Below are 22,612 nucleotides of genomic sequence, written 5' to 3'. Positions count from 1 at the left end.
AAATGTCTACACATACGTCAGCATTAACTTCTGCAGTTCTGGTCTTGGTTTAATTTTTACATATCGTGGGGTCTCAGACAACTTTGTCAGTACCTGCCCACCTCTTTCATCCTTCATCGCGACGTCTTGTTCTGTCGTGTGGGCATCCCAGACCCCTGTTGATGACTGCCTAGTTTTCAGTGTGGAAGCACTAGGCCAGCCCCACTGTCCTGTGCTCTGTGTGCACCTGTGTGGGCGCCCGGGGTCAGTGCTGATGGACACACCCACTGGCCTCGAGGGCTGTGCCGCTTACATCCCCCAGCCTCTGAGCACCTGCTCCCAGGCCACCCAGCCGACGGTGGGTCATCATCAGACTGATAGGAAAGGGGTGGCTTGTCATTTTAACGTGCTCCTTTTAAATTCTGAGTCTAGGGAATACCTTTTCATGTGGCATTTGGGTGCGTGTGTTTCTTCTCTACGCTGCCTGTGTGTTGCCTGTTTTTCTACTGTGATATTTCTTGTCTTACTGCTGATGTGTAAGATTCTCTTTGGTTTTCAAGAAAGTTAGCCTTGTTTTCATTGGTCTTGCAGATTACTTTGTTGTCTTGTGGATTTGTTTATGGTATTATTTATATAGAGTGAAGCTTAAAAGTTTTGCTAAATTTATTCAGTACATAGTCACGCATAATTTTTATTTATATGGATAGCTATAAATTTTAAATCATGAAGTTGTTTGTAAATGCGTATAAAGTTAAAAAGAAAGACACTTAATTGCAAATGCTTTCTGGCTAGGCATGTTCGAATCCACACTGGAGAAAAGCCATATAAATGCGATGAATGTGGGAAGAGTTTCACTGTTAAATCTACCCTAGACTGCCACGTGAAGACTCACACAGGTAAGAACAAACACCTGCACTGTTGGTAGATGCCTTCCGACAGCACTTTATACTTGTTCCTCTGTATTTTGCACACATACTTTCAAGATGATAGGAAGCTTAAAAATCAGGAGCCTCGAAGAAATGAATATAGAAGATTTGTGATTCCCAACATGGAGAAAGTGATCTCTGACACCAAAGGAAAGGATCTAGGTCTCAGATGTGGCGTTATAAGTTGTCTCACTCAGAGGTAAATACCTGTGTTAGAAAGATTAACTCTTAGTCTCATTCAGGCCAGAGATTCAGTTTGTTGAAATTTTGTGAAAACTGGGGATTTCCCAAATCTGATTACACTTACCGGGTAGCAATTCTGTTTCTGTGGGGGGAAAATCTGATAAAGGAAAACAATTAACGTCCAAATTTCATGGCCATTTTCTTCATCTAATGTGAGGAACTGAAGGTTAATCATCCTAAGTAAAACGTACTCAACCTTTGCTTCTTGATTCTGCACGGTGTGCCCTCGTGGGTGAGAAGGCGGGCCCTGGGCCTCTGCCCGGTTGGAGTCTGTCCTCACTTGTGAGCCACTTCTCTGACCCGCCCATCCCTCGTGTGGAAAATGGGGCTAACACGAGTACCCCCCCACCCCACTCCCCCCGCTGGGAGTTTAAATCGCCTAGAAAAGTAAAAGTAGCACCTGGTAAACACGGAGTAAATGTTAGCGTTGTTAGGACGTGTAGGATTATGATTATCAAACCAATTTACACTCTGAAGTTTTGGCGTAAGCAGAATTGACCAAGGGAGTACAAGTGGAATTTCACACATAGGCGTAAAGCCCTGTGATTCTTTTCTGATGGGTTCGTGTGTGGAATTCAGTAAACAGATACACGAAGTCCTTCAGCTGCCTATTCTATGGACAGTTCTTCTGTTGTTTCCTTAGGATCTGTGCTTGACCCTCCCTGCAGCCCTGGGCGCTGCCGAGGGTCGGGAGGGACCCGCTTAGCAGCTTTGCGTCCCGGGTCTCGCGTGGTAGCTCACGTGGCAGGTGCCGGCGACACTCAGGACGCCTCCTGCGCACCAAGCCTCCGTGTCGGCTCCCGGGTGTCAGGACTAGGAAGAAAGTCTCTGGGAAGACACCTTCCAGGGCTCCCTCTCAGGTGACTTCTGAGGCCCCGAGCAGTGTGAGGGGAGCAGGCGCCGCCAGTCCCAGGGCGAGTCGCCGAGCCCGGCCCTGGGCACAGTCCGTGTTGGTTTCCGGGAGCAGGAGAGGGAGACAGGGACGGGCGGGCTCTCTCCTTGCAGAGGCTCCAGGGCAGGGTAGGGGTTCTGACGCCACGCCCAGTCCCGCCTGCCTGGCCTTCTTCCCCCCGCGGCCCGTGTGTGTTAGAGGACTTGGCGCCCCAGGAGCTGGGCACGTGCGCCCGGAGCGCAGTCTGCCAGGCGGCGTCCACCTGTGCCGGCGGCTCGGGCTCCCCTTTGTCAGAGGAGAAGACCTGTGAGGCGTGAGCTCACGCTTCGTAAAATCAGGGAGGGAGCGGAGCCCGAGATGCAGGGCGGGCCCCCGCTTCCGGCAGGGCTCGCCGTGCCTCTGTGTCGTGGAAAGACTGAATTCGGATCCTCGACAGTGAACTTGCTTACTTTTAAGTTTTCCAGCCACCGGCCCTCCGGAGCGAGGGGCCCCGGGGAGCGCGGGGGTCGGTGGACGCAGCGCGGTGGCAGCCAGGCCGATGGCCGACGGGGGCGAGCGCTCGGCCGGCCCGCTGACGCTCGGCTCCTTCTCCCAGGTCAGAAGCTCTTCAGCTGCCACGTCTGCAGCAACGCCTTCTCCACCAAGGGGAGCCTGAAGGTCCACATGCGTTTGCACACAGGAGCAAAGCCGTTCAAGTGTCCCCACTGTGAGCTGCGTTTCCGCACGTCTGGGCGGAGGAAGACTCACATGCAGTTTCACTACAAACCGGACCCCAAGAAAGCCAGGAAGCCCGGGCCCCGGGGGCCGCCGGAAGGGCCGCAGCCCGTGAGCGCGCCCCCTCCGCCCTCCTCCGACCCCAGCGTGTTCATCATGAACAGCCCCGTGCTGGCGGGGCAGCTGGACCAGAGTCTGCTGCAGCAGGGCCTGCTGGGCCAGGCCGTCCTTCCCGCCTCCGTGTCCGGTGAGTAGGGCTGACAGGCACCAGGGCTGTCGACGCCGGGATTTGGGGGGGGGGGGGCGGGGGCGGCGCGACCTTCAGCCTCAGGACACTGCCCTTCCTGAGGGTTTCCCGCGGGGCCGCGGGAGGTTGAAGTCCTGACTTCCAGACGCAGCTGCCTTTCCGTTTCCCATTCTTTCTAACGTCACTTCTGCATTTCACGCTTCAGCTCTTTGTTTAGTTTGATGGGCTTAAACCTGTTTCCTTTTTAGTATTCTCACAAACTTAATAGCGAGACGTAATTTATAGCTACCCGTGAACCTTGTTTTTCATATACGAGAGTTATCCAGTTGCTCTTGGGTCACACAGTATTTGAAAAGCATTAAATTTTAGTCAGTTGGGTTTTTTGTGCACTCACAAATAACGTAGCAACTGTTAATAGCTACTGGACATCTTAAGTGGCTTTCTTTCAGTTTCGTGACCCATGGCGCCATTAAAGCATAATAGGACAAAATAATAGCGTTGTTTTAAATCTTGGGCTACTCAGTGTGATCTCTTTGAGCCTAGTTTCCTGATGTGTTTAAAATGGATAATATTATTTTCTATTTCACAAGGTTTGTTTTGTGACGATTAAATTAGATATGTACGTGCCTGTGTAAAGTAAATATTAGTATTTGTTAGCTAGGTCATGTCGATATGTATTTAGAACTTCTGTATTTAGAAACCCAGTGCGTTTTTCCTGTTTGAGAAAGTGTCTGGTACGCAGTCATTCCTGTTCTTCCTCTGCAGCTGGTGGCGACTGGACAGTGTCTTTGACAGATGGAAGCCTGGCCACCCTCGAGGGCATACAGTTACAGCTGGCTGCTAACTTGGTTGCACCCAGCGTTCAAATCTCTGGGATCGACGCTTCCAGCATTAATAATATCACGCTACAGGTGCGACGCCCGCCAGGCTTTTCTGTGCTTTCAGGTGGTGTGAGTCACACTCAGCGTGACATTTCCATCACAACAATCTCTGTGCTTTCAGATTGACCCAAGCGTCCTGCAGCAGACGCTACAGCAGGGTAACCTGCTTGCTCCGCAGCCGACCTCGGAGCCCGGCCTGGCCCCGCAGCACAGCTCCCTTCAGACACCAGACAGTACGGTCCCGGCCAGTGTGGTCCTCCAGCCCATCTCAGGCCTGTCCTTGCAGCCCACGGTGACGTCTGCCAACCTGACCATAGGCCCGCTCTCGGAGCAGGATTCCGTGCTGACCACCAGCAGCAGTGGTGAGAGCTGCCGCTTCGGTTGAGTGTGACAGCTGGAGTTTTGGCTCGCTGCTGACAGTCACAGATTTGGTTTGGGGACACTGGGATGCTGTTTTTTTCTCTTCATAAAGCTTAACGAATAAATGTCCTAAGAATAAGCTTTTCTGATGATAAGTGATGTTTAGTCAGTATATGCACAGAGATTATTGCATTCATGGAACCGCATAAGGCTTTTTGTTTGTTTGTTTTTAAATCATTTTAGTTGAAGGAATTAGAGATGACACTGTATTTTAAATCCTTCTCTTTTTAAAGTAACAGTTGCACTAAAATATTTTAATATGAAAAAGGAGGAAATGATTATTTTTTTAAGCCCAGCTTTGTTCTGTTTTATAACGATGACCAGGGACGCAAGACCTCTCTCAGGTGATGACATCACAAGGCCTGGTGTCCACCTCCAGTGGCCCCCACGAGATCACCCTGACCATTAACAACTCGAGCCTGAGCCAGGTGCTGGCGCAGGCTGCTGGGCCCACCGCTGCGTCGTCCTCAGGGTCGCCGCAGGAAATTACCCTGACCATCTCCGGTTAGTCTTAAAATTTTTTAAATCCTTTCACCTGCAGTTTAGGTAACTCTTTTTTGTATCTTTTTCCTGCAAGACTGAGCTTTGCCTAAATCCAGTGCCTGAGGAAGTGTTTGTAATTTATGTGAGAAACTCCAGTTTAGTGAGAATGATATCCTGCAGTTCCCATCTGATACCAGGGATTAAACATGGTGGTTCCTCATGGCACGTCCAGTTTGAGCCAGTTAGCTTTGTCAAATATATTTTGTTTAGCCAAGAGTAGAAAACCATGGCTTCATAATTCTTACCATGCTCCTTTGAGCTAAAGGAGTTGAATCGGTATAAGTGGTTACACTAGGAGATTACAGATACCTACCCCCCTGACCTTTTCAGAATTCTTCTCAGATTATGTAGAAAATTATGGTAGAACATCGACAACTAGATAAGTGGGTGGAAGACACCCTTTGGCAGCCCAGGCCACCGAGGTTGGCGAGCTGATCCTCCGCGTGAGTCACCAGCTAATGTGTTCCCTGGTCCAGGCCTGTGATGCTCACGTCACTTCTTCCCCTTACAGAGCATTAATTCTCACAGTATGTTCTCATCTGAGTGAGCTTGGAGCATATTTCACAGGTGCATTTTGCCCACGCGGCTCTTAGCTGTGAGCTCTTCATGTTAACTGAGTGGTTCTGAAATTCAGCGACAGTCTTTCTGACCCTGGCAGTGCACCAGGTCCTATTCTAGTGACTGACAAATAGTAACTCATTTAAGTCTCACAACAACCTTATGAGACTGTTGGTTTTTTTAAAAAAAAAAAAAAAGAAAAGAAAAACGTTTTGCTGGGGTCAAAATAACCTCCCTGGAGACACAGTATGGCGGCGGCTGGAACACTGGGCCGACAGCCGTGTGAGTGGTCAGTGTAGTTATTACCTCTGTTGCCTGAGATTTCTGCAAAAACCATGATTGGAAAAGAAAGAGGAGTTATTGAGAAGAAAACCAAAAGCTTTCTTTCTTAAGGGGTGTCTTTATTCCTTTCAATTTATGTGAGAAGTTTGAGGAACTATTCCTGGATGGAGCTTTGCTTCTCGATGACACGCAGTGGTTTTTAGATGCTAACAGGCAGCAGAAATTAACTTTGAATTTTATCTAATTCACTAACTTTCTTCTTTTTTATTTAATATATGTGTATTTATATATATATATATACATATATATTTGAATTTTAATGTTGGAAACATGGAAGAGTTATTTTCAGAAAGCTGTTTTGTTGATCGAATTAACTTTTTTTGCATAATCTCAATATTTGAGGGGTTGTGCTAGTCCTATACAAAAAGCACATAATGTGGGATTCTTGTTTATAGTTCGGCAAATGTGTTTTTGTGTTTGTGGCTTGTACTTCTGTTTCTCCCATGTTTTCCTATTATCGGTCATTTAGTTATTTTATTGTTAATTTTTAGTGTATTAGGTGAATATAACTGCAATTAAAAAAAAAATAGCTTAAAAGGGTTATCCTAGGAGAAATCTTTGTCAGTTGATGAAATAAGGGTTGCCCAAACTCTGGGCTTAAGATTTCTTATTCCTTTACTTCTCATTATTGTGTGTAATGAGAATTGGCTGTGGGGACTCCTAACTCAACATTTTCTTATCCCATTCTGAGAAGTCTAGAAAAACTTTTAATTTGTGGTCACCTGTGGAAAGCATCTAGCTATGCTATAGAAATTTTCGGTTATTTTGTAGAATGCTCTTTTTTCCATGAATGCACAGAATTATAAATGCTTATGAATGCTAGAATGCAAATATTACTTCAATTAAGGTGTACAGACCTTTAGCAATTCATAAGCTGTTTGGGAAAAAAGTTAGACATTGGGTAAAAGGTGAGGAGAGTCCTCAGTCTCCCCCAGTTATCTTGTACAGTAAAAGTCCTCTTACCTGATATCTTTAGTTATTAATAAAAAGCCACATCAAGCAGAGAGTCAGAAAAACGATGCCTACACGATTTTGAGCATTTATCCGCAGGTCTTTGAAAATGGGTCTGCTCTGCTGGTAGGAGTTCTGCATGTTTTATTTTGCCCACATTTCCACCCCTGTTGCACAGCCTCATTCCCCAGTTCTGTTTCTCTAGCGTGGCATGAGGGTGTTGGTGATTATGAAGCTGAGTGCAGCATCCTTTTGCCTTTTGGTTTTCATTGAAACAGCTCGGGTTTTTAATTTTCATGTTCCTCTGTTTCCATACTATCTGATTACATTGTACAATTATGCTGTAATGTAAAGGTTACAAGCTAATGAAGCTGACAGAAGCCCATGTCTCTCGGTGGGAGTACAGACATCACGGCGTGTTTGAGCCTGCTGTGCGCGTCCAGAGCGCCGTGGGGCAGTGACCCTCCCGCAGGAGACCTGTAGTGGCCACCGCTGCCGCAAGGGAGGCCTTGGTACCCTCCCTCGTGCCCCTCGATGCTGCAGCTGGGGGTCCACCATGTTTGGAAGTATTTCCAATTCGGTTTAAATTTAATTCAACAAAGTGTGTAGCTCTAAGTGCCTAAATGCTGGGTTAAAGTAGAACTCTTAAGAAGCACTTAAAAACTTTATAGCTTAAAAAGTGTGAACAAATAGTTTCCTTTTGGGAAATGTATTTCTTGGTCTTATTTTCATTTTTTTTCTCTTTAAATAGTATTAAAAATGAAATAGCTTTCACTTTTAAAAGGATGTTATTATGTGTTTAACATACTTGCCAGTATGTGAATTAACGTGTTACTTTCAGATATCACAGTATTAATTTCTGTTTAGGTCAAGATCTTATACAGCACAGTTCTAATGGAAGTAGTGAACTGAACGGAAGCATAAGATTATCAGCACCTGCAATCAGTAATCAATCTACGGGTGCCACCTTGACCATAAGCAATGATCAACTTCTCTCACAGAGTGCAACATTAAACGCTTCAGGTATGCAGCTAATGATCGAGCCACGAGAGGCTTCATAACGTTTCATAGTTATAGGGCTCTGCACCTGGTCAGCGGAGAGAAGTCACCTGTCTTCTCGCGTGACGAGTGTGTCAACTGCATGTTCTAATATGTTTGATGTGATTCTGTGATGATTAGTGGCTTATGTATAATTCTAGGACACAGAGCTGTCTCGAGTGTTATTAACCTTTTAAGGTTGTTTCCACCTTCTAAAGAACAAAGGTAAATAATCTTATTCAAATATGCAAGGCATTGTGTATGTCTGCAAGTCACAAAGCTGTCCCCGTGTCACCCAGGCTGAAAGTGCCTCTGGCTCGTTACTTTGTGCCCTGCGGTGGGAATGTTTGGGCGCCAGCTGAATGTAGGATGGCAGAATTAAAAGAAGGCATCTTACTAAGGTTTTGAAATATAGGCTTTAATAAAAAATAAAAGTAAAAGAGCTCCAGTAAAATAAGTCACAGCTTCATAAGGAAACATTAACAGTTGAGCATGACATATCTGTTTTCCTTACCTTGTAGAGATTTCATTACTTTCTTAGCCCTCTTTATTTTCCAACTCTGTATATCATTTTTTGAGAAAAAGAATTTAATCTTTAGATAATGTTTGTACCCCCAGCTAGACTTTTTTTCGTGCTTAATTGAAATACTTTCTTATCCAGTAATTCTTCTATTCACAAAAGATTGTGGTGCATACTGTATGGTAAGAAGTATACTAAATCTGGGTGTGCAATGTTGAACAAGGCAACTACGGTCCCCTTGCATTTTGGATCCTAGAAGCGAATAGAGCAGACGTTTATTGAAGAACCCGTAAGTCAGTGTAGAATCATGGCAGTAGCGATACATAAAGGGGAGAAGGGCGTCCAGGGAGCACGTCTGCGGGGGGTGGGGGGGCTGACCCGGTGGGGGCGGCCTCCCGAGGCGGGAGCTCTGGCCGTGGGGGGGCGTTTCTCCCCCGCGAGCGCGGGCCCGATGGAGCTGCCGGTGCTGCAGGGTGGGGACTTGCTGAACTGGAGCAGGCGCTGAGCTGAGGCAGCGGCACACAGTCAGATTCCGCTCAGGGCCCTGAGGGACTTCCTGTCCGCCCCCTCCTCTGCTGAAGGGTACGCTGACACTCAGGTGGCCAAGAGCCTTGTTGGAATCTCGTGCTGGCGGATCTGGGCAGATCCACAATCTGGACTTCTGGCCGATGATCGTTTCCACTGTACCACTGCTCTCCGTGTTTTCCTGTCTCTACTTTGGTCTTAACTCTGTCCCTCCTGCGTCGGTTTGCTTGTTTAATTTTGGGGCTCTAAGAAAATTGTATCCCAGAACTGAATTCTTTTACTTATTAATTTGAAATGAGAGTCTTTTTGTTTTGTTTGCAATTAAGGGGAACTTTGTTTTATATTCTAATTGGCTGTGAAAGCTAGTACTTTCAGATTATAATTTAGCCTGTAATAGGTAAGACATCTACAGTATATCATGTACTACTCAAGTTACATAGCAAACTTGTTTCTGCAGCTGTTTCCTGAAAGTCTTAGTTTGTATCTTTTTGTAAAGGACTAGACACTGCGTTCTTTCTTATCACCTCTAGGGTTCTGATCACCTCTGCCACCCTGCGTGGTGCGCGGTGCGTGGTGCGTGTTGCGACATGAAGATGTGTCTCTTGTGTTTGGCCCGAATGAGTGGTGTCACGCTCTGGTGGGGATCTCTGTCCTGGAATGTTGAGAGGTCAGGCTCTCCCCGCCTCCTGCTTCCCTGAGGAGTAAACTGGCTGTAGGTGGTGGAATCTTATGTCTCCTTGGAAGCCCTGCTTCATGTCTGTAGTGAGTCCTGGGCAAATTGATGGAAAGACAAGGAGAGTTTTAGGTGTTTCCCTTTAAATGGAGGGGTGTTTTGCACTACTTGGTGACCCTGGACGTTCGCTGGTACAGCAGATTCCTTAAAGTTGATGATGTTCTGATCAGAATGGAGAAGGGGATGGAGGGAGAGCCCAGGAACGCAGAGGGCTCTGTTCTGGCCACCTGCATTTTGTAAAACCTCTGTCTTCTGTGAGTCAGACATTAGGTGTTCCACCTTGTACATCTGCCTCCACAGATACAGAGTGACGGTCTCACAGGCAGGGGAAGAGCGGTCAGTTGTGTACAGGGCTCCTGTATGCCATGCACTGATGTTTCTTTAAAAACAACACGCATGCCCCTTTCTTCTGATATAATTTTTTTTTCTCTTTAGACTTATTGTTGTAGAGCCAGCTGAGAACTTTTCTCTTCTTTTCTTTCTTGATGCCACTTTAGCTTAATTTGGTACCTTATTAAAAAAATTTTTTTTCAGGAGTTTGATGATATTAGAAAATAAAAGATGTGCTCATAATTAAAGAACATGTGTTTAATAATGTAGTATCAGTTATTATAAATACAGGATTAATTTTATATAAGCAACTCAGTTGTATTACAATCTCAGACACCTTTGGGGTCTTTGAATAACCCTGAATATAGGAAACCGTTCTTCATACACTGAACCACTCAGTCCTTGACTCTAGGCAGATGTTTTTAGAGAGGTTTGCGTATTCCACTAGTGCTAGTTATAATTAAGTAGCTGATTTCATCTATATCCTATTGTCAAGAGATTGCATCTTAATGGGCAACATTTATCTTAGAATCAGTCAGCCCCAGGCTGAGCTTCAGGCCACACCAATAAGAACTGAAATTGAAATGACTTTGAGATTGAACATGACTCTTCTAAGATGAGCACCAAAATACAAACTTTCAGTGTCACCCGGTAAAAGCCATGTTGCAGGCCCTTGATCAGAGCATGGTGACTGTGCGCGTGGTTGTCGTCGTTAACTCTCTGTGTGAGCAGGATGTGGGGGGCTGCAGCTTCTAGGGCAGCTTTTGCGCTCTTTGCGCCTTAGTTGGAGGTAGGCTGTTACCATTTAGGGATTTACAAATAAATCGATGTGCCCCGATGAGTCAGAATTTCACATCCAGAACGAAAGCATGTGCTTTTGTTCAGGTGTGTGATATGGGTTTGAAGGCCATTTCCAGATCCGATCCAGGTAACACCCATGACAAAGGGCTTTCCTAGAAAATGGGCAAGTATGCTGTAAGTACCCTTTCAGAGGCAGAAAGTTATTATTAGTAGAGGCTTGAAATTTAGCACAGCTTTTTAAGGAATTTAACATTGTCTTTTTGTTCTTACCTGAGTCCCTCTGTTTTTTTGATTTTGGAATACTTTATTTATTTATTTATTTATTTATTTATTTTTAAACATCTTTATTGGAGTATAATTGCTTTACAATGGTGTGTTAGTTTCTGCTGTATAACAGAGTGAGTCAGCTATACATATACATATATCCCCATACCTCCTCCCTCTTACGTCTCCCTCCCACCCTCCCTATCCCACCCCTCTAGGTGGTCACAAAGCACCAAGCTGATCTCCCTGTGCTATGCGGCTGCTTCCCACTAGCTATCTGTTTTACATTTGGTAGTGTGTATATGTCCATGCCACTCTCTCACTTCGTCCCAGCTTACCCTTCCCTCCTCCCCGTGTCCTCAGGTCCATTCTCTACATCTGCATCTTTATTCCTGTCCTGCCCCTAGGTTCTTCAGAACCTTTTTTTTTTTTTTTTTAAGATTCCATATATATGTATTAGCATACGGTATTTTTTCTCTTTCTGACTTACTTCACTCTCTGTGACAGACAGAGGTCTGTCTGTGGATGTCTGGGTCCATCCACCTCACTACAAATAACTCAATTTCGTTTCTTTTTATGGCTGAGTAATACTCCATTATATATATGTGCCACATCTTCTTTATCCATTCATCTGTCGATGGACACTTAGGTTGCTTCCATGTCCTGGCTGTTGTAAATAGAGCTGCAGTGAACATTGTGGTACATGACTTTTTTTGAATTATGGTTTTCTCAGGGTATATGCCCAGTAGTGGGATTGCTGGGTCATATGGTAGTTCTATTTTTATTTTTTTAAGGAACCTCCATACTGTTTGTAGATTTTTTCATGATGGCCATTCTGACTGGTGTGAGGTGATACCTCATAGTTTTGATTTGCATTTCTCTAATGATTAGTGATGTTGAGCATTCTTTCATGTGTTTGTTAGCTGTCTGTATATCTTTGAAGAAATGTCTATTTAGGTCTTCTGCCCATTTTTTGGATTGGGTTGTTTGTTTTTTTGATATTGAGCTGCATGAGCTGCTTGTAAATTTTGGAGATTAGTCCTTTGTCAGTTGCTTCATTTGCAAATATTTTCTCCCATTCTGAGGGTTGTCTTTTCGTCTTGTTTATGGTTTCCTTTGCTGTGCAAAAGCTTTGAAGTTTCATTAGGTCCCATTTGTTTATTTTTGTTTTTATTTCCATTTCTCTAGGAGGTGGGTCAATAAGGATCTTGCTGTGATTTATGTCATAGAGTGTTCTGCCTAGGTTTTCCTCTAAGAGTTTTATAGTGTCTGGCCTTATGTTTAGGTCTTTAATCCATTTTGAGTTTATTTTTGTGTATGGTGTTAGGGAGTGTTCTAATTTCACTCTTTTACATGTAGCTGTCCAGTTTTCCCAGCACCACTTATTGAAGAGGCTGTCTTTTCTCCATTGTATATTCTTGCCTCCTTTATCAAAGGTAAAGTGACCATATGTGCGTGGGTTTATCTCTGGGCTTCCTATCCTGTTCCACTGATCTGTATTTCTGTTTTTGTGCCAGTGCCATACTGTCTTGATTACTGTAGCTTTGTAGTATATTCTGAAGTCAGGGAGCCTGATTCCTCTAGCTCCGTTTTTCTTTCTCAAGATTGCTTTGGCTCTTCGGGGTCTTTTGTGTTTCCATACAAATTGTGCAGTTTTTTGTTCTAGTTCTGTGAAAAATGCCATCGGTAGTTTGATAGGGATTGCGCTGAATCTGTAGATTGCTTTGGGTAGCATAGTCATTTTCACAATGTTGATTCTTCCCATCCAAGAACATGGTATATCTCTCCATCTGTTTGTATCATCCTTAATTTCTTTCATCAGTGTCTTATAGTTTTCTGCATACAGGTCTTTTGTCTCCTTGGGTAGGTTTATTCCTAGGTGTTTTATTCTTTTTGTGGCAGTGGTAAATGGGAGTGTTTCCTTAATTTCTCTTTCAGATTTTTCATCATTGGTGTGTAGGAATGCAAGAGATTTCTGTGCATTAAGTTTGCATCCTGCTACTTTACCAGATTCATTGATTAGCTCTAGGAGTTTTCTGGTAGCATCTTTAGGATTCTCTGTGTATAGTATCATGTCATCTGCAAACAGTGACAGCTTTACTTCTTCTTTTCCGATTTGGATTCTTTTTATTTCTTTTTCATCTCTGATGGCTGTGGCTAAAACTTCCAAAACTATGTTGAATAATAGTGGTGAGGGTGGACAACCTTGTCTTTTTCCTGATCTCAGTGGAGATGGTTTCAGTTTTTCACCATTAAGAATGATGTTGGCTGTGGGTTTGTCATATACGGCCTTTATTATGTTGAGGTAAGTTCCCTCTATGCCTACTTTCTGGAGAGGTTTTATCATAAATGGGTGTTGAATTTTGTCGAAAGTTTTTTCTGCATCTATTGAGATGATCATATGGTTTTTCTCCTTCAATTTGTTAATATGGTGTATCACATTGATTGATTTGCGTATATTGAAGAATCCTTGCATTCCTGGGATGAACCCCACTTGATCATGGTGTATGATCCTTTTAGTGTGCTGTTGGATTCTGTTTGCTAGTATTTTATGGAGTATTTTTGCATCTATGTTCATCAGTGATATTGGCCTGTAGTTTTCTTTCTTTGTGACATCTTTGTCTGGTTTTGGTATCAGGGTGATGGTGGCCTCGTAGAATGAGTTTGGGAGTGTTCCTCCCTCTGCTATATTTTGGAAGAGTTTGAGAAGGATAGGTGTTAACTCTTCTCTAAATGTTTGGTAGAATTCGCCTGTGAAGCCATCTGGTCCTGGGCTTTTGTTTGCTGGAAGATTTTTAATCACAGTCTCAATTTCAATGCTTGTGATTGGTCTGTTTATATTTTCTATTTCTTCCTGGTTCAGTCTCGGAAGGTTGTGCTTTTCTAAGAATGTGTGCATTTCTTCCAGGTTGTCCATTTTATTGGCATAGAGTTGCTTGTAGTAATCTCTCATGATCCTTTGTTTTTCTGCAGTGTCAGTTGTTACTTCTCCTTTTTCTTTTCTAATTCTGTTGATTTGAGTCTTCTCCCTTTTTTTCTTGATGAGTCTGCCTAATGGTTTATCAATTTTGTTTATCTTCTCAAAGAATCAACTTTTAGTTTTATTGATCTTTGCTATTGTTTCCTTGATTTCTTTTTCGTTTATTTCTGATCTAATCTTTATGATTTCTTTCCTTCTGCTAACTTTGGGGTTTTTTTGTTCTTTCTCTAATTGCTTTAGGTGTAAGGTTAGGTTGTTTGTTTGAGATGTTTCTTGTTTCTTGAGGTAGGATTGTATTGCTACAGACTTCCCTCTTAGAACTGCTTTTGCTGCATCCCATAGGTTTTGGGTCGCCGTGTTTTCATTGTCATCTGAGTCCCTTTTTAAGATAATTTTGATGAATAAATTGAGTTCTGCTTTCAGTGAGAGAAAAGATCAATTTTTTGTTTGCTAGTTCTTTGTGAGGTTATTTTGGCCTCCATTTCTCCTAGATTTAAGTACAATCAATTACTTATTTCCCAACAGCTCAGAAATGTTAACGGTCCCCGCCTGTGGATGCACTTTAAAATCAGACGCTCTTCCCACTCTGCCTGGGGGTGAGGCCAGTCAGGGCATGTTTCCCGTTCCCGACTCCCTGCCTCCTCTCACCACTTTTTTGTTAATCTCAAGAAAAAAATGATCTCGCACCTTGTCAACTTGTTATGAAACCCTCCAAAATTATCATTAAGTTTTCTTAGAGGCTATGAAAACTTATCCCAACAAAGACTGAAAACAGAGTGGGTTTGATGAAAGTACAGAACTTGTTAATCCTTTAAAGGTTACTCTTTTTGAGTTAGCGTCATGAAGTGAAGTAGGGCTTAGATGGCTGTGATGTGTCCTAGGGGAATAGAAGAAATAAGAAAAAATAAGTGGGAACTAAAAGTAAGAGTCTACAGTCTTTACTTCAGTATTGAATCTTAATTTTCCTGTTAAGAGTAGTTAATTTGAATTTTAAATTATGGTTTCTAGAGCTTTAAGCAAATACTTTCATATGGCTAAGAGCTCTATATTAAATATAATTACAGTTTTTAATTATTTTAATCATTTAATTGCATGCGTAAGAAAATTTTTAAACACAGGTTCTTTTCAACCATGTTGAGACTAGTTCTGCCTGAACTAGGATCATCCTTCTTGTGGGAAGTCTCTTGAATTAAGAACAGTATTAAAGGTTGCTTCACCACACTGTTTGAGTTGAAATATGAGCTCTGGCCTTCCGTGAAGTTGTTCAATCTTTTCTCTGAACTTTGTGTCAGGGTTCCCCTTAGTTAGTGAACTCGCAGGCTTCTGTTTTCTCTGCATTTCGTGTGCTGCACGTCCTGGAACCTTCCACTACCTTAACCATCCTCAGAACGTTGGACGTAGTTCACTGGTTGGAAGGGGAGAAGATCTGCGGCTCCTTAGTTGCAGGAGTTGTGCTGAGGTCTGGAGTCCTGGTGGCTACTCTGGGGTGAGCACTGCCGGCTTGTGGCTGTGCTCTTTGCCAGCGTGGCCCTCACACCACCGTGCTTCTCTCAGCCCGGCGCCCTGCCGGCCGACCCCATCCTCTCCTTAGGGATTCTGATTGGACGGCAGCTCGTGTAGCTGCTCCTCGCCAGGTCCTGCAGGGTCCTTCTTGTTCATCTTCACCCCTCCCGATAGAGTCACACCTGCATGCGTTTGCGAGAGTTCGGGTGTGTGGAGGGGATGCCTGGTGAGGAGGTGGCCCGGGTACCTCCGCAGATCCACACTCCCCTCCCGTCCTGGCGGCCGGGCACGCGCGCTGTGCAGACGCGAGCGAGGGGGGGCTGGCGAGGTTCTCGGGAGCCGCGTGGCTGCTTCAGAGCGGAGACTCCCAGCCTCCTAATGGTTGTACTGCTTTTGAAGGTTCCAGGTGTGTGCAGCACAGTGTGGGACTCCGGGAGTGTGGATCTGTGGAGGACGCCAGTTACAAGTAAGTAGCCTGGTTCCCTGTGCCCGACTCGGGCAGACCCAGGTCTCAGCAGAGGACCGCGGGAGTCTCGTGGTGTTTTGTGTTCAGACCTACTTAGGGACTAGTGTTCGGAATTTCTGCTTCAGGTGTCATCTTGGGGTCGCTAGCACCTGGCACGGTGGCTGACGCAAGTGGGTGATAAGTCACGTTTGCTAGATGAATGGAAGGACAGCTTGTGAGGATTGTGTGTGTGTGTGTGTGTGTGTGTGTACACGTGCATGTGCATGTGTGTTATGCTTACAAGTAAAAACTTAAAAAAATTGTGTTTTGTTGGTGCCCGCCACAGGACTTTGATAATACCATGCTAAGCCCATTTCGTTTGCCAGTAGGTGCATGAGTTTCAGTTTTGTGGAAGAGAAGGCCTTCCTTTCTTTGCCCAATCTGTCCCAGATGTCTTCCTTTCTGTTATATCATTAGCTACAAGGGGAAAATATTATAGTGTTTTGTTTTGTTCTCCAAAGAAAATTAAGGTGTCCTGCAGGATAAATTAGTATTTAAAGGATTGCATGAGGTTGATTTTGATTGCCTGTGTTTCAGAATAGGTGAGTGTAAGCAGAGTTGTCAGATGTTACACTGTGGAGCTGGTCGTCGCTCAGTGGGTCCCGTTTCATTCCTCTCTCCAGGCTGGTCTCTGGTCCTGGATGAGGACAGTGTCCTGGAAATTCTTGTCTGAGTCTCCTTCTGCACTGGCAGCGGTGACTGGGCCTTAGGGTCACTTATTCACTCTCTTTTACGGCTTTTTCTCTGTTTACACTTCAGAAGCAGAGTACATTTACGTGTAAGGACATGTAGATATTTAAAAAGCCTTGCTATAACGTTGGAATCAAAGATACTGTGATTTCCTTGATGCACTTTCACAAGCTTAGGCAATGTGAATGCCGATTATGACAGATTTGTTCCTTTATGAAAACTGTCTTCCCATGCGAATAACATTGGACTTACCTACTTTCCCGTTTTGCCTTTTCTGTAGAACTTAATGCCACAGCTGGAAGCCTGCCTTTGACAACACCCATGTCCCCGTCTGCCACATCTGCCCAGAACCTGGTCATGTCCTCATCGGGAGTCGGGGGAGAGGCCAGCGTCACGCTGACCCTGGCTGACACTCAGGGTTTGCTCTCCGGGGGGCTGGACACGGTCACGCTCAACATCGCTTCTCAGGTGGGTTCCTGTGTTCCCCCTGCCCCACGGGGTCGTCCCGGGGAACTTTACTTATCACTTTCCTGAGTGTGTGTTCTGAATACGCTCTTTCAAAGCTGAAGTGTTTTTTTTTTTTGATTAAATTGAAAAAGTAATTGGTTAAATGCAAAGTGGGGAGTACAAGAAAATGCAGACAATACAGAAAAGCATTTTAAAAAAATCCACTACCCAAACGGAACTCCACTTAACGTTTCTGAGTGTGTGTACCCTCCTAAACCTTTCTGTGTACAGATGCGTATTTTCTAACTTTCACAGAAATGAGCTCACGTGTATCTAGTGTAGTGTAAACTTTTCCCCCTCTCGTTAATTATATTGTGAATATCTTCCCATCAATGATTTTAGCAGTGCAGACATTTGTAATGACTGTACCACCGTTCGTCTTATAGATGAGTTTACTGAGGGGCACTACGTTGCATCCAGGGTTTTGTTATTAGTAGGGTGGAAATTCGTATGCTCTTTATCACTTATGTCCTTAGATGAATCCCTGCAGTAGATGTGCTGGATAGAAGGGTGTACATTTTAGATAACGCATTGAGCTTAAGATGCCGAAAAACCTTTCAGAGCTTAATTAGAAAACTCATGAGAAAGGATGATTAATTACAGTGACGAATCCGTCTAGTAAAGTGCTGTCAGAGTTTCGACAGCGGACCTGTCTGCTGATCCCTGTCTGTGCGTGTGCCCGGCTGTGCATGTGCCTGGCTGTGCGTGTCACCGGCTGTGCGTGTCTCGCTGTGCATGTCGCTGGCTGGGTGTGTGCCCGGCTATGTGTGTGCCCGGCTGTGCGTGTCCCTGGCTGTGCATGTGCCTGGCTGTGCGTGTCGCTGGCTGTGCGTGTGCCTGGCTGTGCGTGTGTCTGGCTGTGCGTGTGCCCAGCTGTGCGTGTGTCTGGCTGTGCGTGTGCCCGGCTGTGCGTGTCCCAGGCTGTGCGTGTGCCCGGCTGTGCGTGTGTCTGGCTGTGCGTGTGCCCGGCTGTGCGTGTGCCCGGCTGTGCGTGTCACTGGCTGTGCCTGTGTCTGGCTGTGCGTGTGTATGGCTGTGCGTGTGCCCGGCTGTGCGTGTGCCCAGCTGTGCGTGTGCCTGGCTGTGCGTGTACCCGGCTGTGCGTGTCCCTGGCTGTGCATGTCACCGGCTGTGCGTGTGCCCAGCTGTGCGTGTCCCTGGCTGTGCATGTGCCTGGCTGTGCGTGTCGCTGGCTGTGCGTGTGTCTGGCTGTGCGTGTGCCCAGCTGTGCGTGTCCCTGGCTGTGCGTGTGCCCGGCTGTGCGTGTCCCTGGCTGTGCATGTCGCCGGCTGTGCGTGTGCCCGGCTGTGCGTGTCCCTGGCTGTGCATGTCACCAGCTATGCGTGTGCCCGGCTGTGCGTGCCCCTGGCTGTGCCTGTGTCTGGCTGTGCGTGTCGCTGGCTGTGCCTGTGTCTCGCTGTGCGTGTCCCTGGCTGTGCGTGTCGCTGGCTGTGCGTGTGTCTCGCTGTGCGTGCCCCTGGCTGTGAAGAGGCAGGCTGGGCAGCGGAGTAGATGCTCACCTGCTCTCCTGGCTGGAGCTTCGTCTCCACTCTGGGCTCTCACTGTGCAGGGAAACGCTGACGGCTGTGGCATCCAGAGCAGGGTCTCTTCTGATCCTGCCACAGGTGCGTGCTGGCTGTTTTGACTGCGGGAAGATGGGTTAGCTCTTCTAGGTCCTCGCTCTTTCCCTTTGTAGAACAGTGATGTGTCCTCTGCTTGCTCTGGGCTCACGCCCTGTGAGGTCCCCTGCAAGCATGCCCGGCCCTTTCCCCAGGGAACACGTGGGACACTCCACATGAGGGGCTTCTGTCCCGGCCGACCAGAACGCTCCCTCCCAGGCGATTTTGACTCTGCAGCCTGGGCCCCCTGAGCAGTTGAGGGGGAACCCTGCTCCTCTCAGCCAGTGCTCAGGGGTCTACAAAATTCTTGTGCACTTAGGGAATGAGAATTATTACAATTTCCACCTCAGTGTAAATGAAATATAGCGAAGAAACAGACTGCAAGTAATAATGCAAACCAAAAATAAGTGACTTCTAGATGATGCCATTTTAGCGGATTCAGGTCATCATTTCTGTAAGTATAGCTAATTGTTGAGCATTTATTTTATTAGGCACTTGATTTTTGAATCAGGGCATTTGCATTAAGAATACTTAATATTAGCCTTTGAAACACCAACCGTAAGCTAGTAAATCACATCGTATTCAGGATTTTTTTTAAATTAAGCTTTTTTATTTTGAGATAATTGTGGATTCTCAGGCAATGATAAGAAATGATACAGATCCCATGGACCCCCTACCCAGTTTCCCCAGTGGTAGCATCTTGTAAGACCAGGGCACCGCACCCTCCAGGTGTTGTCGTTGGCAGAGTCAGGACGCAGAACACGCCCATCCCCACAAGGATCCCTCGGGCTGCCCTTTTAGCCACATCTGCTTCCCCTTCCCCCGACAACTGCTGATCTCTTCTACAGTGTTGTCGTTTCAAAACAAAAAGGAATTGTAATTTCCCCTTGATAAACCTGTATGAGCTAAGAGTCTCAAATGTCTTAGCTTTAGTTGGGAATATATGAATTTATTGAGCCAGCACTGATTCAGTTGTATCAGAATTTCTGGCCAGCAGTTGTATTTGTTCTTGATTAATAAAATAAGGAAATGTGAATTTATTAATTTTGATTGACAAATTTGATTAATTTTTCAAAATTGGGTACCAGTACTGGGTACCAACTGTCTAATCAGAGTAGGGGCCAAAGCCAGCCACAGACACATAAAAGTGCAACAGTAACTGCTATTTGAAGGTAGCAATATTCAACTAACTCCCCTATGTAAGGGGGGTAGTGGACATGATGCTTTATTAGGGTACATAGGAACTTTTCAATCCATCCCACGTTTGTGTAAGAAAATTGGACTGATGGATGGAGATACCTAAAATATTATTTCACTTTTTAAAAAATTGCCTGTGGAAAGTAAAGAATCTTAATTTAAGCTCTCTTTTTTCTAGACTCTAGATGACTTTGTAAATTTATTTTCTGCCCCATATACCCCATATTCTACGCTGTTGCCTTTGTTTCCCCATCTGCCTTGGGTAGTGTCTTTCCAGTCAGAAGCGCACCTGAAGTTCTCTGATGGAGGGAGTGTTCACAGTGCCATCTTGCCCTGTTTTTCATCTCCCCGCCTGCTCCTCAGCTCTTTGTCTTCCCTGTTGGAGCTCAGCTTGTGTCAGCCCCGTGAGGACATTAGGCCGCAGCCTTCACCTTCAGCTGCAGGGTCCCAACGGCATGGGCCATGTTCTTCATGGTCGTGTGACCCCTTACCCCTTTAGCATTGTGCATTGATGGGGAGTCTTCATGGTTTCGAGTGAGTGTTTTGATGATGTGTGAAATACGCTTAGAATCAGCTTCAAGTGTAGCAGTTCAAGTTGTATTCTTAGTACGGAGCCAGCATTTGCAGTACAGTGTTGGTTCCTTTAGGTTGAACCTGGTCTCTGCACTCACCCCCTGCATCACCCTCACCACATCCATTCTCTCTCTCTGTCTCAGATTCACAGTCAGTTGATAAAGGTGTGCTGGCGTGGCAATAAGACTCAAAGTAGTTTTGTATGGTATAGCAAAACTGTATGTCTGTTTTTAAACAAATGTTCTTTATATATATATTTTTTTACAAGGTTACTGAGATATAATTTATATATCGTAAAGTTCACCCATGTATTTAAAGTGTGCAATTTAATGGTCTTCAGTATATTTGCAGAGCTGTACAACCATCACCATATCTAATTTTAGAACAGTTCATCACCTGAGAAGAACCCTTGTCCCATTAGCAGTTAGCAGTCACTCCCCAAGTCCCTCCCTCGACCCCAGATCCACCCCAGCCCTGCAGGTCTCCCCCAGCCCCTGGCAACCCCTGATCCACTCTCTGTCTGTAGATTTGCCTATTCTGGGCGCTTCCCATAAATGGAGTCGTAAGACTCTGGTCCTTGCGACTGGCCTCCTGCACTGGCTTGCACACACTGTAGCCGTGTCGTCCTCATTCTGTTTTACTGATGAATACGCTTCCACTGTATAGCTGTACCACATTTTGTCTGTCCGTTCATCAGTTCATGGATATCGGGGTTCTCTGCCCGTTTGGGCTGTTGTGAATAGTGCTGCTGTGGACATTCCTGTACAAGGTTTCAAGTGGATGTAGGTTTTCGTTTCTCTGAGCGGAATTGCTGAGTCATATGGTGATTCTGTGGTTAGCGTTTGAGGACCAGCCAGCTTGTTTTCCGAAGTTACTGCACCATAAGAGATCTTTTAAATTACGACTGGATTTGATCATGTTACAACTTCTAAAGCAGTAATCACCTCTGCCAGGGTCAGCAGTTCCCAGCCTTGCTCACGGACCCCGCTCTCTCGGGCCCTGGGGGTGCGGGCTCGCCCCAGGTCATTCTGGTGAGCCCCACTCCACAGCCGTCGGCAGCCTGTGAAGAAATCACCTATCAGGTACTGCACACGTTTTACCCACAATCTCTCATGGTTTTCAAAAAACGTAGCTTCAGAAGGGATGGGTGGGGGGTCCTAGGGAGTCCTGCGTGGCCGGGCTTGGGGCCAGCCTGAGGAGGTGTGTCTCCCGAGGGAGACAGGTGCTGAGCAGGGAGGACCCGGGGGTGGGGGGCTAACACTGGCTCTCGTTTGTTCCATGATTTTCCAATAATGCGGAAATCTAGTTCTAAATTTATCACTATCTTCTTTATTTGCCCACTGATCAGATTGCACGTGGCCACTTACTTGCCTTTGTTCTTTTTGTAGGATTTCCTGTAATACCTTTGCTGATTCTTTCAAGTCTTGCTATACTGTTTCATAGTATACACATTCACGTGTGTGTACGTGACCTATTTGTCCTTTGACTAGTCCTTTTTCTTAAACACAGTTTGGCAGCGGGGGTGAGGGTGGACAGAACACTTAGTAAATGATAGAGTTCCACATACAAAGGCCTAAAAACTCCTGGAAGCTTTCAGAGCAGTGAAGATGCGGGGTGAGGACCTCGCCCACAGTGGCCACGGCAGTGACCTGGCGGCCGGGTCTGCGGCTGGGCTCCCAGCCTGGAACCTGCCCGGGCCGTGTGCTTGAGGCGCGCCTGAGCCGCCCGGTGCAGCGGCTCCCGCGGGAGGCCGAGAGGCCGGCCGCCTCCCACAGATGACAGCCGAGCTCGGGGGCTGGGTTCGGGGCGGGGTGCCTGTTCCCCTCGCGCCGGTCCCGTCAAGCCGGGATTTCTGACCCGCTCCAGGTGACGGACGTGTCTCCTAACCTGGTCCAGGGTGGGCAGCCCGAGAAGGAGGGCCGGCTGCACCAGTGCCTGGAGTGTGGCCGCACCTTCGCCTCGGCCGCCCTGCTGCTGCACCACAGCAAGGAGCTGCACGGCCGGGAGCGCATCCACGTCTGCCCCGTGTGCAGGAAGGCCTTCAAGCGCGCCACGCACCTCAAGGTACGCCGCCGCCGCCCTCCCGCCAGCGTCGCTGCTCTTCGCTTAAGGTCAGAGGCGCTGCACGGGC

At 46.1% G+C, this 22,612-nt stretch overlaps 1 protein-coding gene across 17 annotated transcripts in view; it reads left to right on the top strand.

Moving 5' to 3' along the window:
* ZNF236 (zinc finger protein 236) overlaps positions 1-22,612 on the top strand; it is a 104,271-nt gene that overhangs the window by 73,741 nt on the left and 7,918 nt on the right. For 14 of the 17 annotated variants that reach the window (XR_014234363.1, XM_082355153.1, XM_082355149.1 and 11 more), the window contains 9 exons: positions 772-875; positions 2,636-3,001; positions 3,767-3,912; positions 4,004-4,244; positions 4,627-4,806; positions 7,564-7,719; positions 16,866-17,053; positions 21,435-21,563; positions 22,348-22,545. Coding sequence is in view for 16 of the 17 variants with exons in the window: in XM_082355153.1 (XP_082211279.1) it covers positions 772-875; positions 2,636-3,001; positions 3,767-3,912; positions 4,004-4,244; positions 4,627-4,806; positions 7,564-7,719; positions 16,866-17,053; positions 21,435-21,563; positions 22,348-22,545 (1,708 nt within the window). In the remaining variant the exon portion in view is untranslated. Of the gene's footprint in view, positions 1-771; positions 876-2,635; positions 3,002-3,766; positions 3,913-4,003; positions 4,245-4,626; positions 4,807-7,563; positions 7,720-15,789; positions 15,857-16,865; positions 17,054-21,178; positions 21,564-22,347; positions 22,546-22,612 lie in introns of those variants that run through there. The other 3 variants (XM_082355139.1, XM_082355144.1, XM_082355146.1) reach the window with 3 other exon arrangements.

Source organism: Balaenoptera borealis (genome assembly GCF_965194805.1).
Source record: "Balaenoptera borealis genome assembly, chromosome: 14".
Lineage (NCBI taxonomy): Eukaryota > Metazoa > Chordata > Mammalia > Artiodactyla > Balaenopteridae > Balaenoptera > Balaenoptera borealis.
Note: the sequence above shows the minus strand (reverse complement) of the source record. Positions and strands in the feature narration are given on the sequence as shown.